The sequence below is a fragment of the Hydra vulgaris genome, chromosome 03 (assembly GCF_038396675.1).
Source record: "Hydra vulgaris chromosome 03, alternate assembly HydraT2T_AEP".
In the NCBI taxonomy this organism is placed as follows: Eukaryota; Metazoa; Cnidaria; class Hydrozoa; order Anthoathecata; family Hydridae; genus Hydra; species Hydra vulgaris.
In genome coordinates, this window is record NC_088922.1 from 15,390,908 (window position 1) to 15,405,967 (window position 15,060).

A 15,060-nucleotide genomic window follows, 5' to 3' on the forward strand; every position below is an offset into this window, starting at 1 on the left:
TCATTTAGTATTATAAATATGTAATAAATAATTTTTAATATTTATTTAGTTTCGATAGTTTTAAATTATTAATGCTATTGGCTATCTGAATCTGTTATGTTGTTATGTGGAATGTTGTTGTAATTAATAAAAACTAATAACGTAATCAAAATATTATAGGAGTATGTGGCTGGACAAATAACACTAAAGGATTATTTAGCTGGAGAAGACAAGCTGGAGGAACAGCAACTGCTAACACAGGACCAACTACAGATCATACTAAAGGTATCGATTAAAAAGTTATTTGAAATTTGTTCTAGAAACTGGCAAGAAATAATACAATAACTAATACATTTTGTAGGTACAAATGCTGGCTACTATCTCTATGTAGAAGCTTCACTAGGCAAGTCATTTGAGTTAGCTACATTTAGTAGTCCTCAAATTAAACAAGCATCGTCAACATGTGCTATTAGCTTCTGGTATCACATGTACGGATCTAGCATAGGAGAACTAGTTGTGTCAGTTGTTATTGGATTTAGGTTAACAAAAGTTTGGGAAATTTATGGTGATCAAGGTAAAGTATTTTTTTAAAACTTTTCCCGTGGTTCTTTTTACTTCCTTTTTTTGTGAAGTTTAAGTTTATGTTTATTATGTTATATAGGAAATAAATGGCAGCAAGCTATTGTATATATCAATAGAAGAACATCTCCATTCAACATTAGATTTACTGCAGAAAGATCAACTAGTTTTACTGGTGATATTGCTATTGATGACATTTCTTTGCAAAATTGTGCTCTGCCAAAGCCTTCCCTATGGTGTTTTACTGGCTACAGTTTCCAATGTACTAAAACAAAAGCTTGTATTTCCTATTCTCGAATGTGTGATTTTACTGATGATTGTGGTGACAATAGTGATGAAGATAATTGCCCATTTAGATACTACCCATACAGGTATGAATTACTTTTATATTTATTTTAATTCATAGCTACTCTTAATTTTTCCTAATTATTTTTTGGTTAACATTTAATTAAGTAGTTATTTTTGATTTATTTCTTAGTGACTTGTGAAATGTTGTTTTAGATGTAACTTTGAAAGTAGTTTCTGTCAATGGCAAAACTTGAAAGATGATCAATTTGATTTTACTCGAACAAAAGGTGTAACTGATTCTGATGGTACTGGTCCTTTGTTTGATCATACAACTGGAACAACATCTGGTACTTGTTTTTTTCTCTGTCCTTTGATTAAAAAATTCTAATTAATTTAAATCTCTCAGATTTGTTTTTTTTTTATCATACTTGTTATAAAAAATTTGTATACACAGAAGCTTAGATAAACTTAATGTAGATCAAATCAAATGAAGTAACATTTAAAATTTTGAACATTTGAAAAAAAAAACAAAGAAAAAACCCATTAAAATATAAGGAAGTGATAAACAGTTATGGAGACCATGAGAATATAAAGGCCAAATTATTTATGACCAAAACAGAAGTAATAGACACAGAAAATTTTTTTATACTTTAGGTTTTTACATTTATGCTGAATCATCTTACCCACGTCAGCTTGGTGACAAAGCTCGAATAGCATCTGCGGCATTAAGACCTACTGATCCACAAAGACTTTGTTCTATACGCTTTTATTATCACATGATGGGTGAACATATTGGAGTGCTCCGTATTAAGACTAGACAATGTGTAACCTGTCCAGAGACAACTGTATGGACCCGTTCGACACCAGCAGGCAACTTTTGGGTGCGAGCAAGCATTCGTTTGACCAGCATTTTACCATTTCAGGTAGAAATTTACTTTAGTTAAACTTATCTGCGCAAATTATGCATTACAATGCAAGTTACGCCTATATTTTCAAATTTCTTTGATTCTTTATTAAAATTGAATTTTTTGCTTTTTTAAAAATAATCATCTTATTTGAATGAATTTAAAAAGATGAAAAACTATTTTTATGTAAAGGTGATCATTGAAGCTGAAATAGGTAGTGGATACTTAGGTGATATTGCAATTGATGATGTGTCCTTTGATGAATGCAATGATTTTTATGGAACATTACCAACAGCAATCCCAACAACTCCTACAATTCCAACCACCACTCCATGTCTTTCTGATCAGTTTTACTGCATGAAAGACAATAAATGCATTACAAAATATTATGTTTGTGATTACAGAAATGACTGTTCTGATGGTCAAGATGAGCAAATTTGTGGTAAGATGTTAAAACATTATTTTCTTCTATCTAATAGCAGGAATTAAAGTAATTGTACATTGTAAAAAGATAAAATAAAATAAATTAGGCTTTTGTGAGGAGTTTTTAGAGAAAGTTCCGTTAAATATTACAATAATTTTATATTTACATGAAAATATTAAATATCTTGAAAAATGAAAACCTTTAAATTGATAAATTTGTTAAAAAGCCAAAAAGCTAAAAAGCCAACATTTGTTAAAAAGTCAACAGCTAAATAGCCAAAAGAAGAAAAATGTCATAATAATTGCACAAATGGGTGCAATTGTTATGTTTGTTTATGTATAAATATATTTTTATTACTATTATTATTTTATTTTAATTCACCTCTCCAAGGCCGAGAAGGCCACTACAGACAAGGAGACTACTTAATTGTGGTTATAACCCTATCTCAACTCTATAACTCTATAAGAAGAAAAACGTCATAATAATTGCACAATTGTGTGCAATGTATGTACTTGTGCAATTGTGTGCAATTATTATGTCTGATTATATAGACTTTAAAGATGATTATGATATAGATGATGTTGATCACAAAGATGGTTATTTTGAAATGCAATTATAACATGACTTTAAACTGTAGTTTATACAATTGACTGTTTTAATGATTAAAAAAACAGTTTGTACATAAATTGTTTTTTTATTTAGGACCATGCAACTTTGAAACAAGTGGTTGTGGATACACAGATGCAAGTACTGGAAATCTTGAGTTCCGTCGATCTCAGCCACTGAATGAAGGAGGACCAAAATTTGATAAGACAAAAAACTCAACCTCTGGTAACATTTAAAAAAAAAAACATTTATTATAAATTTAACTTGCATTTTTGGTTACATATTATATATGTGTTATATTTATACATTATTTATTATATATATTATATATTATATATGTGTTATAAAAGTATAGCAATTATACCTATGTTAAATATTAGTATTATATATAATATACTTTTATGTAATTAGAGTTATTTAATTGTATATTTATATTTTATATATTAAAAGTATAAATAATTTTCATTATTATAATTTTAAAAATTTTAAACATTTAAATTTTTAAAGGTTTCTTTGCACTTCTTGTTCCGGGTAGTGGTAGCACTCAAAATACTTTAGCAAAGTTCAACAGTCCAACTTTGTCGAAAACTGGTCCTAACTGTGTTTTGGAGTTTAGTTATTTTAGCAACAAATCAAATTATTTTGTGGTGTTCCATAACCAGGATGTCAATTCTAATAATGTAGCTTCTCGGGTTTGGTATAAATATGTCAGTGGCAGCAATTCCTGGATTACAACTAGTTTTGGAGTTGGTCAAAGACCTGATGGTAATTTTTAAAAACAATTTTAAAACAAAATAAAAGAATTTAATAAATATGAAATTTAAATGCTTTACCTCTTTTATTTAGGTTGGTCTCTTTCTTTCCAAGCTCAGTATGTATACGCTGCTTATGATGACATTGTTTTTAAGAATTGTGATTACCCTGTTAGAACAAATGTTTGTAACAAAATGCAGACCAGATGCGAAAGCGGAGTTTGTATTTATCCTTATCAAGTAATTTAATACTATTTTTTTCATTGTTATTCAATAAATTTGTGTTAACATTTAACATAACATTTGGTTTGAGAAATAAAAGTTAAGATCAAATTATAATAAACTAATTTTTTCAATTTAATGTGATATGTTCAATAAACAATAATGTAAATATTACTAATAATAGCTAATACTATTAATACTACTACTACTACTAATAATAATAATAGTAATAATAATTTGTTAATAAACAATATTGTTTTTTTTTAGATGTGTGACTTTACAAATGACTGTGGTGATAGCAGTGATGAAAAATTAGAAATATGTGCTAATTTCAAAGAACGCTGTAACTTTGAGGTTGATACTTGCAACTGGTATCAGGATAAAGATGACGATTTTGATTGGACTTGGACAAGTGGCGCTACTTCTTCAACAGACACTGGTCCTGGAACAGATCACACTGAAGGTTTTTAGTTATTTTTTGTATTTAAAAATTAATTTATTTCTACTTTTTTATTTTTTTATTGTTAGTTTTTTCAATTTTATTTTCAATTTTTAAATGTGTACATTATATGATCTTTATAATATAAGAAGTTCTCTTTGGAGAAGTTGTTTATATGAAGTTTTTTATATAACTTGGGTTGGAGAAGTTGTTGTCATTTTTTACTGCGCTGTGCTAAACATATTTTCCTAAATATTTATCTAGCAAAACAAATATTTAAAAATTACTTTAAAAATGATATTATAAATAAATATTAATTTTGTATATAATTTTTAGTTTCATTTAAATTCTAATCCAACAAAATAAAAATAAAAATAAAATTCATATATCATTAATAAAATTTTAATTTAAAATTTAACATTAATTTAAAATTTTACTTATAACTATAGCAACAATAATCATAGCTAATATCAGTTTAATAAATACATAATAACAAATATTTAAAATATTTAATTATTATAAATTTACTAAATATATTCTATAAATAATATCAATTTACTAAATATATTCTATATATAATATCAAACTAATATCAATTTACTAAATATATTTTAATAAAATTAATAAATGTATGTAAAACATTTTAGGAACTAAACTTGGTCGATATTTATTTATTGAAACCTCTTCGCCTCGCAAGCCTAATGACACAGCACGTTTGTTAAGTACAGTTTTCCGGCCTTCAAACGGAACATGCACAATGAGATTTTTTTATCACATGTTTGGTGAAGATATTGATACTCTCAATGTATGGTTAAAAACATCTACTGCAGCAAACTCATTAATGCAACTTTTATGGAGCAAAAAAGGTAATGACTGTATATATGTTACAATTATTTGTTAAAATTAGACTTTGAAGAACGTTTTTTGTTTTTTTGAATAAAAGATAAAAAAGAGAAAAAAGAAAATTTTAAAAATTTAAGAAGTTTTTTTAACAATTAGTAGGAAGTTTTGACAGAAGTTTTTACAAATTAAATTTTCAAACTTTAATAGGAAAAACAAATGAGTATATGGACTGGTAGTTAATAAAACATATCAAATTAATAAAATATTACAAATAATTTAAAGTTTTGAGAAAAATAATGAAAAAAAGGTTTTCTATGTAATTTTTTAATATTTGTATTTTTAATTTTGTTACCAAATATTTGTACTAAATAAACATCCTGTCTAGTATGACGGACCAGTATAAGTATACATATTTTCATATCTGTATGTATATATATATATATATATATATATATATATATATATATATATATATATATTTATATATATGTTTATATATATATATATTTATATATATATATATATATATATATATATATATATATATATATATATATATATATATATATATAAATACACATACATATATGTATGTATATATATATGTATATATTTATATATATTTATACATACATATATGTATTTATATATATATATATATATACATACATATATGTATGTATATATATATATTTATATATATATATATATTTGTATATATATTTATACATACATATATGTATGTATATATATATATTTATATATATATTTATATTTATATATAAATATATATATATAATTATACACAATTTTTTTTGATAGTAAATTGAAAATATTTTATTTTTTGATTTTCCTTTTTTTTCAATACCATGCATATATATATATATATATATATATATATATATATATATATATATATATATATATATATATATATATATATATATATATATATATATATATATATATATACATGCACACAATTTTTTTGTAGGTAATCAAGGAGATATATGGCTTGGTGCTAGTATTGATATTATGAGCACAAAGAACTATCAGGTTGTTGTAGAGGGACGTCGTGGTTTGAGTTATTCAGGTGATATAGCTATTGATGATGTATCATTTACAATTGGTTGTAATCCTGATATCAAGGCAACTCTTGATCCAACTATGGTTACACCATCTCCTCCTCCTGGCTGTAAAGGCGGAGAGTTTGCGTATGTCATTAATTTTTTATAGTAAAACTTATTTTTAGTTGTTGCTATGAGTTATGTGTTTAATCTTTTTTAATAATCAAAACTAATGAGTTCTTGGTTTTCAGTTGTGGTGATGGTCAATGTATTCCTGCCTCCCAATATTGTGATTTTATAAGTCATTGCAAGAATGATGCTGATGAAAAACGATGTCCATCAAAATGTGATTTTGAGAATGGTGATGGTTGTATGTGGACCAATGCCTACTATGGTGATTCTATGGATTGGACAGTTCATCAAGGAAAAACACCTAGCAATGGAACTGGACCTCCATTTGATCACACTAAAGGAACTCCAGAAGGTACGTAGTTTATAAAATAATTTATCAAGTTATTTTAAGATATAACTATAATTTTTTTAATGATATAATTTTTTTTATAATCATTAGTCACATTAAGGTAAATTAATAGGAATATAAAATAAATATTATATTAGTTATACTAAAATGACTTAAGTTTTAACATCCTGACAGTTTTGTTTAGCTCAGCAAAAATATTTTGAGGAATTAAAAGGTCTTAGCTTGTTACCATAGTTACCATAGTTAAAAGTAATTGTAAAGAAAAATAAATGAAATATAATGAATAAGAAATTATAAGAGAATTGAAACTGTTATAAAAAATTAAAAAAACAAAATATTTTTGTTTCAGGTTATTACTTGTATATGGAAGCAGACCAATCAAAAGGATCAAATTTCCCAAATGCACACTATGTTAGTCCTATGTACTACAAAGGAGGGTATAAATGTACATTTTCATTTTGGTATAATATGTATCATTACAAAGTTAGTGGTGGAAATGACGCTAGTTTGAATATATTGTATCGCAAAAGTGGACGAGATACCAAAGTTTGGCAAAGTTCTCAGTCCACTGGAGATCAATGGAAAAATGCAACTGTTGAGTTGCCACCATGCTCAAAGAACTTTAGGGTACATTTTGTATAATGAGTTTGAATTTTTTTTTTTTAATGAACTTGTAGCTATGTTTAAGTTATAAATTTAATTTTTTTAAAATTTTTTTCTTGTAGATTGTATTTGAAGGTAGTCACTATTGGGGTACACAGACAGATGCTGCAATTGATGATTGGAGTTTTGATTGTGCTGAACCTGTTCCTCCCTTATCTTGCAACAGCGATCAGTTCCAATGCAAAGAAACTAAACAGTGCATACCAATTGATTCACTTTGTGATTTAGAAACAGACTGCTGTGATGGGTCCGATGAAAGCGCAGCTTTGTGTAAAGATTATAAAAAGTAATGGCTTTAAACATTATTTTTAAATTTTTAAATTATTTTTAAATGAAGTTTTAATTTACAACTGTAAATAATGTGATGAAGATCAAGATCTAAAGTTTTTTATTTAAATTTTCAGGCTTGACTTTGAATCTGGTTTGAATGATTTTGTACAGTTGACAAGTGATGATTTTAATTTCGATATTCAAAGCGGGAAAACATCATCATCAGGCACTGGTCCTAAAACTGATCATACTTTAAAAGAGGAGCATGGTAACTAAATGATTTTTAAGAATCAAAATAAGAATTGCATTTTTTTAAATGACTTAATATTTTTTGAAAGTTTTTGATCGATAAGCATTATTTCAATATTTTAGGAAAATATGCTTATATTGAAGCATCTGTTAGAAGTGAAAATGACACAGCGCAGTTAGCTAGTAGTACTATTGCAGCTACCAAACCAGGAAGCTCACCAGTATGTTTTGTATCCTTTTGGTATCACATGTATGGTATTCACATTGGCACTTTGTCAGTATCTACTGCAACGCAATATGGCTAGTGATTTTTATTTTTAAGTTATAAAAGTATAAATAAAAGAGACTTCAAAAATCAAACTTCAAAATCGTGTTTTTAATATTTTTTATTTACCATTGTTTTATAAATAAGTTAAATTTTTTTTTCTTTCAGGGGTTGTGGAAAATACAGTATGGAGTAAATCAAAAGACCAAGGCGATAAATGGTTCAAAGGCAAAGTTAATTTAGTTAGCTCCCAAGATTTCCAAGTTATTTTTACTGCAGTGATGGGCACTTCTTTCAAAGGAGACATTGCTATTGATGACATTATGTTTAGCCCTGGTTGTATCTTCAACAATAAAGTTTTACCAGGTATTATTTTTTTATTATTTTTTACATATTTTTTTTGTGCATAATCTTTTGTTATTTTAAAGTCTGTGTTGTATGCTGCAATGGTTTATAATTTCTTTTAGGAGGACCAACTCAGCCACCTATTGATCCTTGTTTACCTAACTTTCAATGTCGATTAACTGGGGTTTGTATATCACGAATGTTAGTGTGTGATTTCTCTGAAGATTGTCTTGGTGGAACTGATGAGGATAACATCACTTGCGGTTATCCACAAGGTTTTGAATATGGATTTCAGCCTTGGCGTAATGCACACTTTGACACTTATGATTTCATACTAAATAGTGGCAATACTCCATCTGCAAAAACAGGTCCATCCACTGATGCCCGGGGCTCAAAGGAAGGTTGTTATTTTTTCTGTATTGGTTATAGTAGGAATTATTTTAAAATGCTGGCTACAAATCTAAAAATCTGTAAAATACCTAAATATTTTTTTTATAGATTTTTAAACTTTAACTCTAATTTTTTTTAAAGGGTTTTATGCTTACTTGGAGGTGACTGGTAAAAAAGCAAACCAAATAGCAGTTCTCTCATCTCCTGTATATGGTGCTGCATATGCTGAATGCATGTTAGAATTTTATTATCACATGTATGGTGTTCATGTTGGACTACTTGAAATTCATATTATAGAAACTGAATCTCCTATGGACTCTCCTGATACAACGACTTTGTTTGAACTTCTGGGTAAACTAAAAATATTGTAATTAATTAAAATATTTATAAGAAATATTTAAAACTAAGAAAATCATTAAAAAAGACTTTTTTTTAAAAAATGATTTTCTTTGATGTAAAATATTATAAATATTTTAAACATTCTACTTGTTAGGAGACCAAGGTAATAAGTGGGTAAAAACACGTGTGTTTATTGGTCGTCGGTACTTACCATTTTACTTAAATTTTACTGCTCATGTTGGTGATGGTGATCAAGGTGATATAGCTTTGGATGAAATTACATTTACAAACTGCGGTCATGCACCTCAATGTACAGGCAATGACCCTGGAAAATTTATGTAAAGAAATTTTTGATAACTATTTAAATATTTAAGAACTTATTATATATAAGTATTCAAGTAATTTAAGTTATACATCTATATTTATGTCATTTTTTTTCAGTGTTAAAGTATGTCGTATCAGTAAAGTCGGTAAATTGTTTTTTTGTTATTAGGTGTGATAACAATCGTTGCGTGGCGCCAGATAAGATCTGTAATTTTGTTGATGACTGTGGTGATTCTTCTGATGAGACAATTGGAGATATATGTTCTGAATACGTTGGATGTGATTTTGAAAATCTTTTAACTGATGCATGTAATTTCACACAAGAAACAAGTGATGATTTTGATTGGACTTTAAATCAAGGATGGACTCCATCATATAACACAGGACCAACAAGAGATCACACTTATGGAACATCTCAAGGTAACACACTTCAAAGTTCAAATAATTTAATTATATATATATATATATATATATATATATATATATATATATATATATATATATATATATATATATATATATATATATATATATAAGCGTTTGTATATATTAATATGGTACAGACACTTAGATATTATTTATATTGACAGGTCACTACATGTATATCGAAGCAACAGGGCGCAAAGAAGGAGATAAAGCTAGATTAATCAGTTTACCAGTACAAGCTAAAAAAGGTGGCAACTGCACCTTGCGATTTTTTTATCATATGACTGGATTGCATGTGAAAGACCTCAACATTTACTTGTTGAAAGATGATGCTTTTGAGTTTGTAACGTCTGCAAATGGTGACTATGGTGATATTTGGACAGAGTTTGTAGTAAATCTTTCAACAGAGTACAATCCATTCAGAATTGTATTTGAAGGTATAATTTATTCAAATTTAATTACTGTACTAATTATTTCAATGTGCATAAACTTATTGGTTGATGCATGTATGTTTCCCTCAGAGTATCTTTATTGTCATTCAATTTAAGTAATTTTCTTTTTGTAAAAAAATTTGCTTACAAGGGCAATTCAAATCCAAAAAAATTGGTGCTTACAGAGACATGAACATGTTTGTAAATTTTTTATCGCTTTAGGAATCTATATTTTTTATAATTTGACCTTTTAAGTATCTTTAGATGATATATATGATACTTATACTTTGAAATGCTAGAAAATGGTTTTCCGTTCTTTTTTAATGCATTGATGTCATTATTGGTTCTTTTCACTGCTAAATAAAGCATTTAGAGAAGAGAAGAGAAAGATAAACAAGAGAAAAATAAACAACAACTAAAAACAAAACTAAAAGAAAAGAACTACTCTCCAGTCCTTAATACAAGAGGGTGGGTTGGGTGGGGGTGGGGGGTGGTAATAAAAGGAAGTAGGGGTGGTGGAGATTTTAGTCTAGATCTAATAAACGGAGGAGGGGGGGTTAAGGGTGTGAATGAATGACCACGCTTTTGCCATGATCTATCAGTTGATATCCGAACACATGGAATACCTTTGACAGTTTCAATATGAGGAGTTTCCATTGCTGCTGCTTGCATGCTATCTGTGGCAGCATTCTTATAAGCTTTCATAACCTTTTTGTTGATACGACAAAATCCATTTTATGACAAACATTTAAAGTTCATTAAAGATGCAAACGTACTTATTGATGAAAAACCACAGTAAATTTCACGGAAAGCTATTACAGAACGTACATTTACCTCAGATATGTTTTGACCTTTAGTTTCCTCTTCTTTATCTCTGGGGAAGTATTAATTATTTTATTCCATGAACAATTATCACAGTTTATTGTTAGAACATATGAGAATCCTTGTCTTTTTAAAATATCATTTTTTACAACAATGTTGCAAAAATATTCTGGACATACAAGAGTTTGCAAAATGCTTTTGAGTAGGTAAAAATGCACAATAATAAAATAGTCTTCTGTTTGTGGAGAAGAATTAGTAGAAAATTCAGCTATTGTTTTTGAAGGAAGTTTTCTTTCACTTGAACATTTAGATTTGATACAAGAATCATCAAAAACCTCAACATTCTTTGGAACTATGCCATTCCATGCTCTCTTTTTTCTTCTGCTAATATTTTGTTTATTTGTTTTTTTAGAGTTCTTTTTCTTACTTATTCTTCTTACTTATTTTTCTTATTTGTGATAGATCTTATAATTTATTAATAATTAATAATAAATCTCTAATGCAATACTAACAATAAGGTCTAATACAACAATAACAACATGAATCTTTGAATCGTGCTTCAACAAAATTCTCAACATTCGAATTTCTTTAAAAGCAAAGTTGATAAATAAACAATTAAAAGCATGATAGACACAACAAAAAGACAAATTAGCATGCATGTTTTGCTAAACATATAATAAACGAAGGTATGTTTGTGGTTGCTATTGCGTTGCTAAGATAAATATTATTGTAAGGGGCGACTGAATAAGTGCGAATTTCATAACTGCGAATCTGCATAAGTGCGACTGGCATAAGTGCGAACTGGCACAAGCGCGAACTGGCATAAGTGCGAATCACTTGCAAAAACTGGCATAAGTGCAAACTAGCACAAGCGCGAACTGGCATAAGTGCGCCAAAAGAATTTGCAAACATTGGCATAAGTGCGAACTAGCATAAGTGCGAAACAATTGCAAAAACTTGCATAAGTGCGAACTGGCACAAGCGCGAACTGGCATAAGTGCGCCGAAAGAATTTGCAAACATTGGCATAAGTGCAAATTGGCATAAGTGGCGAATTGGCAAGTTCGCACTTATGCCAGTTCGCGCTTGTGCCAGTTCGCACTTATGCCAGTTTTTGCAATTGATTCGCACATATGCCAGTTCGCACTTATGCCAATGTTTGCAAATTCTTTCGGCGCACTTATGCCAGTTCGCGCTTGTGCCAGTTCGCACTTATGCCAGTCTTTGCAACTGCTTCGCACTTATGCAGATTCGCAGTTATGAAATTCGCACTTATTCAGCCTCCTCTTATTGTAAATGTAGATTTTAATCGCATTTTCAAAAGTAAATTCTGTTCCATACATAAATCAAAAGAAAAAGGATAAAATATTGAATAAGATAAATTTAAAAAATATATTTTCATATTTTGATCAAAAATTTGTATTTTAATTGTGCTCTACCACTCGACTTCGACTCGAGAGAATTAGTAATAACCTAAATTAGTAAGGACTCGAGGATTAGTAATTAATCCAAAAATAGAAAATAATAATATATAAAAATAGAACTTAAAAAGCGATATAAAATGGTTCTGCTTCGATTTTCTACCAGCAAAAAATTATAGCGAATACAAGAAAAAAACTTTTTAAGTTTGAATTATGCGTATTATTTATATTCATATTTTCTATTGTGCATATGATCTGTGATTACTTTATCCTTGGTTTGTTATATTGTTCTATCTAATCTCCTATTTTGTCAAGCTAAAAATATATTTATATATTTTTATTTTTGCTTATCGAGTTTGCCATTTTGTTTGCATAACGTTTGTTATTATTTATATGGTTATTGTTTTTTATTTTTGTTATTGTTATTAATTGTTTTATATTTTATATTCATAAAATTATGTTGTTGTTCTTTTGTTTCACCCGTCTATTTCACTAAAAAGGTTAACATATAAACGAATACATGTATGTAAATATGTATGTATAATATAGGGTTAAGCTATGTAATGTAAAAGTGTATGTTTTAATTTAAAAGTGCATGTATATGTATTTTCTTTATCTTAATGTTTGCATTTATGTCATTTCTTTTTATTTACAATGTGTGTCTATAAAAATACATCTTTTTTCAATCAGGTGTGGTTGGAAAATCGTATGCCAGCGATATAGCTATTGACGATATCATATTGAATCCAGATTGCTTGATCAATGGTACTCGTACTTTTCCGACTAAAATCCCGTGTACTGCAGATAAGTTTAGATGTAAAGCCAGCGGTCAATGTATCTCAAATACGTCACGTTGCGATGGAAAAATTGATTGCCGTGATTTTTCAGATGAGAAAGGGTGTAGCGATGGTAACACAGGTAAACGAGTAGGCGACAATAAAAGTTCAGGAATGATTGCTGCTTCAGTTGTTGGTGGACTAATACTTTTATTGATCGTGGTTTTTATTGCTTATATAATTACAAAGAAAAGGCGAGAAACAAAATTGCAGTTATTCTCAGTGTTTTATGACCCAACAAAGCCGCCAGAAGAAACCAAAAAGTATTCAATACAATTTATTATTTACAATTTCTTTACAGACTAGCTCATAATCACATTTTATAAGAATTATACTGTATATTTACTTACATCCTATTATAATATAAATATTTATATCCTGTTATAAATATTTATTTTCTGTTACAAAATAGTATTTACGCTATAAATTAAATATGCTCTTTAAGAAATAGTATGTATTAAAAGGTAGTTTCGCAAAAGTAATAAATGACTTTTTAAATGATATTTTTCTTTATAAATTGTTATTGATTGTTGTTATTTTTTTTTTAAATGTTTTTAAATATTACCAAGTAACTATTATAGCTCATTATTTAGAAAAAAACATTTTTTTCTTATTTAGAGAGCCAAAGTGTGTGTCCTTGAAACAAAAACCTGAGGGTTTGTCTAACCCAATATATGATGCACAACCACTTGGTGATTTTGCGATGGGTGAGCTTGACACAAACATGTTTGTTGACGATGCTTTTACTGTTCCAGCCAGTAAGAAATCTGGTGCAACCTCGATGTCGAATCCTCTCTATCAAGACCCTTATATGGAAGATGAAGATGGGCCATTAGATAATTTTTAAAATTGCAACAGAACTAAAAAGAAGTTTTGCAAACTCAAGTAAATAATGACAATAAAAGTTTTTGTAAAAGAGACGACTTAGTGACGTTCAGTGACGCCGATAAAGTGATATCCAGACGGCGGCTCTGGAATGTTTTTTTTTTTTTGCTTTAATATATGAATCTTTTTATTTTTGTTATAAATTAATTTTTAAGATGTTTGCAGGTTTTCATATATTTTTTTATACAGTGTAAATATTTTTAATTATTTTGATAATTTTCTTGTAGAATAAATTGCTAGGATATATATTACCAATTTTGAGATAAGAAATATATTTTTTGTGAGTTTTATCGGTTTTTTGGCAACATTACATATTTTACTATTTCCCTGTAAAAAAAACCATGCAAATAAAAGGCTAACTTTACAATTTTTTCAACTTTTAAACTTGAATAATTTGTGAGTTCTTACTAAAATCATCATTCCATAATCAGCTATGGAATACTAAAACTATTTAAGGCGAAAGAAAAAATAATTAGCTAATTATTTCAATTTGTGGACACACGAAACAAGATTTTAGCTGATAAAAACACTTTGCATAACAAACTCGGTATAAAGTCAAACTCCTTAAAACAGTGCCTCAACAAGAGTTAATGTGGTCTTTAAAGTTCTGCTTTTTATAAAATAGAAAAAAGTAACTAACTTTTCTGAACTTTTTCGAAAAAGGTTGTTCATTTTTTGCATCCCACAGTGTGAAATATAATTTGAGGAACAGTTTTTATAAAGATTTTAGGGATAAATAAAATTAATGAATATACAGTGAACTCTTCACATCTCAAATCTCCATGGAAATCTTTTTTCTTGGTCCAAGGG

At 28.0% G+C, this 15,060-nt stretch overlaps 1 protein-coding gene across 2 annotated transcripts in view; it reads left to right on the forward strand.

Annotated features, from left to right (window-relative positions):
- Positions 1-14,538, forward strand: part of LOC100207753 (MAM and LDL-receptor class A domain-containing protein 1) — a 65,972-nt gene extending 51,434 nt beyond the window's left edge. For both annotated transcript variants that reach the window (XM_065792443.1, XM_065792444.1), the window contains 25 exons: positions 160-264; positions 341-553; positions 641-929; positions 1,060-1,193; positions 1,501-1,769; positions 1,944-2,193; positions 2,878-3,006; positions 3,289-3,546; positions 3,628-3,773; positions 4,023-4,218; positions 4,842-5,060; positions 6,032-6,251; positions 6,356-6,588; positions 6,935-7,212; positions 7,311-7,534; positions 7,653-7,786; positions 7,891-8,067; positions 8,201-8,398; positions 8,500-8,778; positions 8,909-9,118; positions 9,261-9,444; positions 9,600-9,850; positions 10,021-10,293; positions 13,220-13,628; positions 13,984-14,538. In XM_065792443.1, the coding sequence (XP_065648515.1) occupies positions 160-264; positions 341-553; positions 641-929; positions 1,060-1,193; positions 1,501-1,769; positions 1,944-2,193; positions 2,878-3,006; positions 3,289-3,546; positions 3,628-3,773; positions 4,023-4,218; positions 4,842-5,060; positions 6,032-6,251; positions 6,356-6,588; positions 6,935-7,212; positions 7,311-7,534; positions 7,653-7,786; positions 7,891-8,067; positions 8,201-8,398; positions 8,500-8,778; positions 8,909-9,118; positions 9,261-9,444; positions 9,600-9,850; positions 10,021-10,293; positions 13,220-13,628; positions 13,984-14,212 (5,507 nt within the window). In that variant the 3' untranslated portion in view covers positions 14,213-14,538. The remainder of the gene's footprint in view (positions 1-159; positions 265-340; positions 554-640; positions 930-1,059; positions 1,194-1,500; positions 1,770-1,943; positions 2,194-2,877; positions 3,007-3,288; positions 3,547-3,627; positions 3,774-4,022; positions 4,219-4,841; positions 5,061-6,031; positions 6,252-6,355; positions 6,589-6,934; positions 7,213-7,310; positions 7,535-7,652; positions 7,787-7,890; positions 8,068-8,200; positions 8,399-8,499; positions 8,779-8,908; positions 9,119-9,260; positions 9,445-9,599; positions 9,851-10,020; positions 10,294-13,219; positions 13,629-13,983) is intronic.
- The last annotated feature ends 522 nt before the right edge of the window (positions 14,539-15,060 follow it).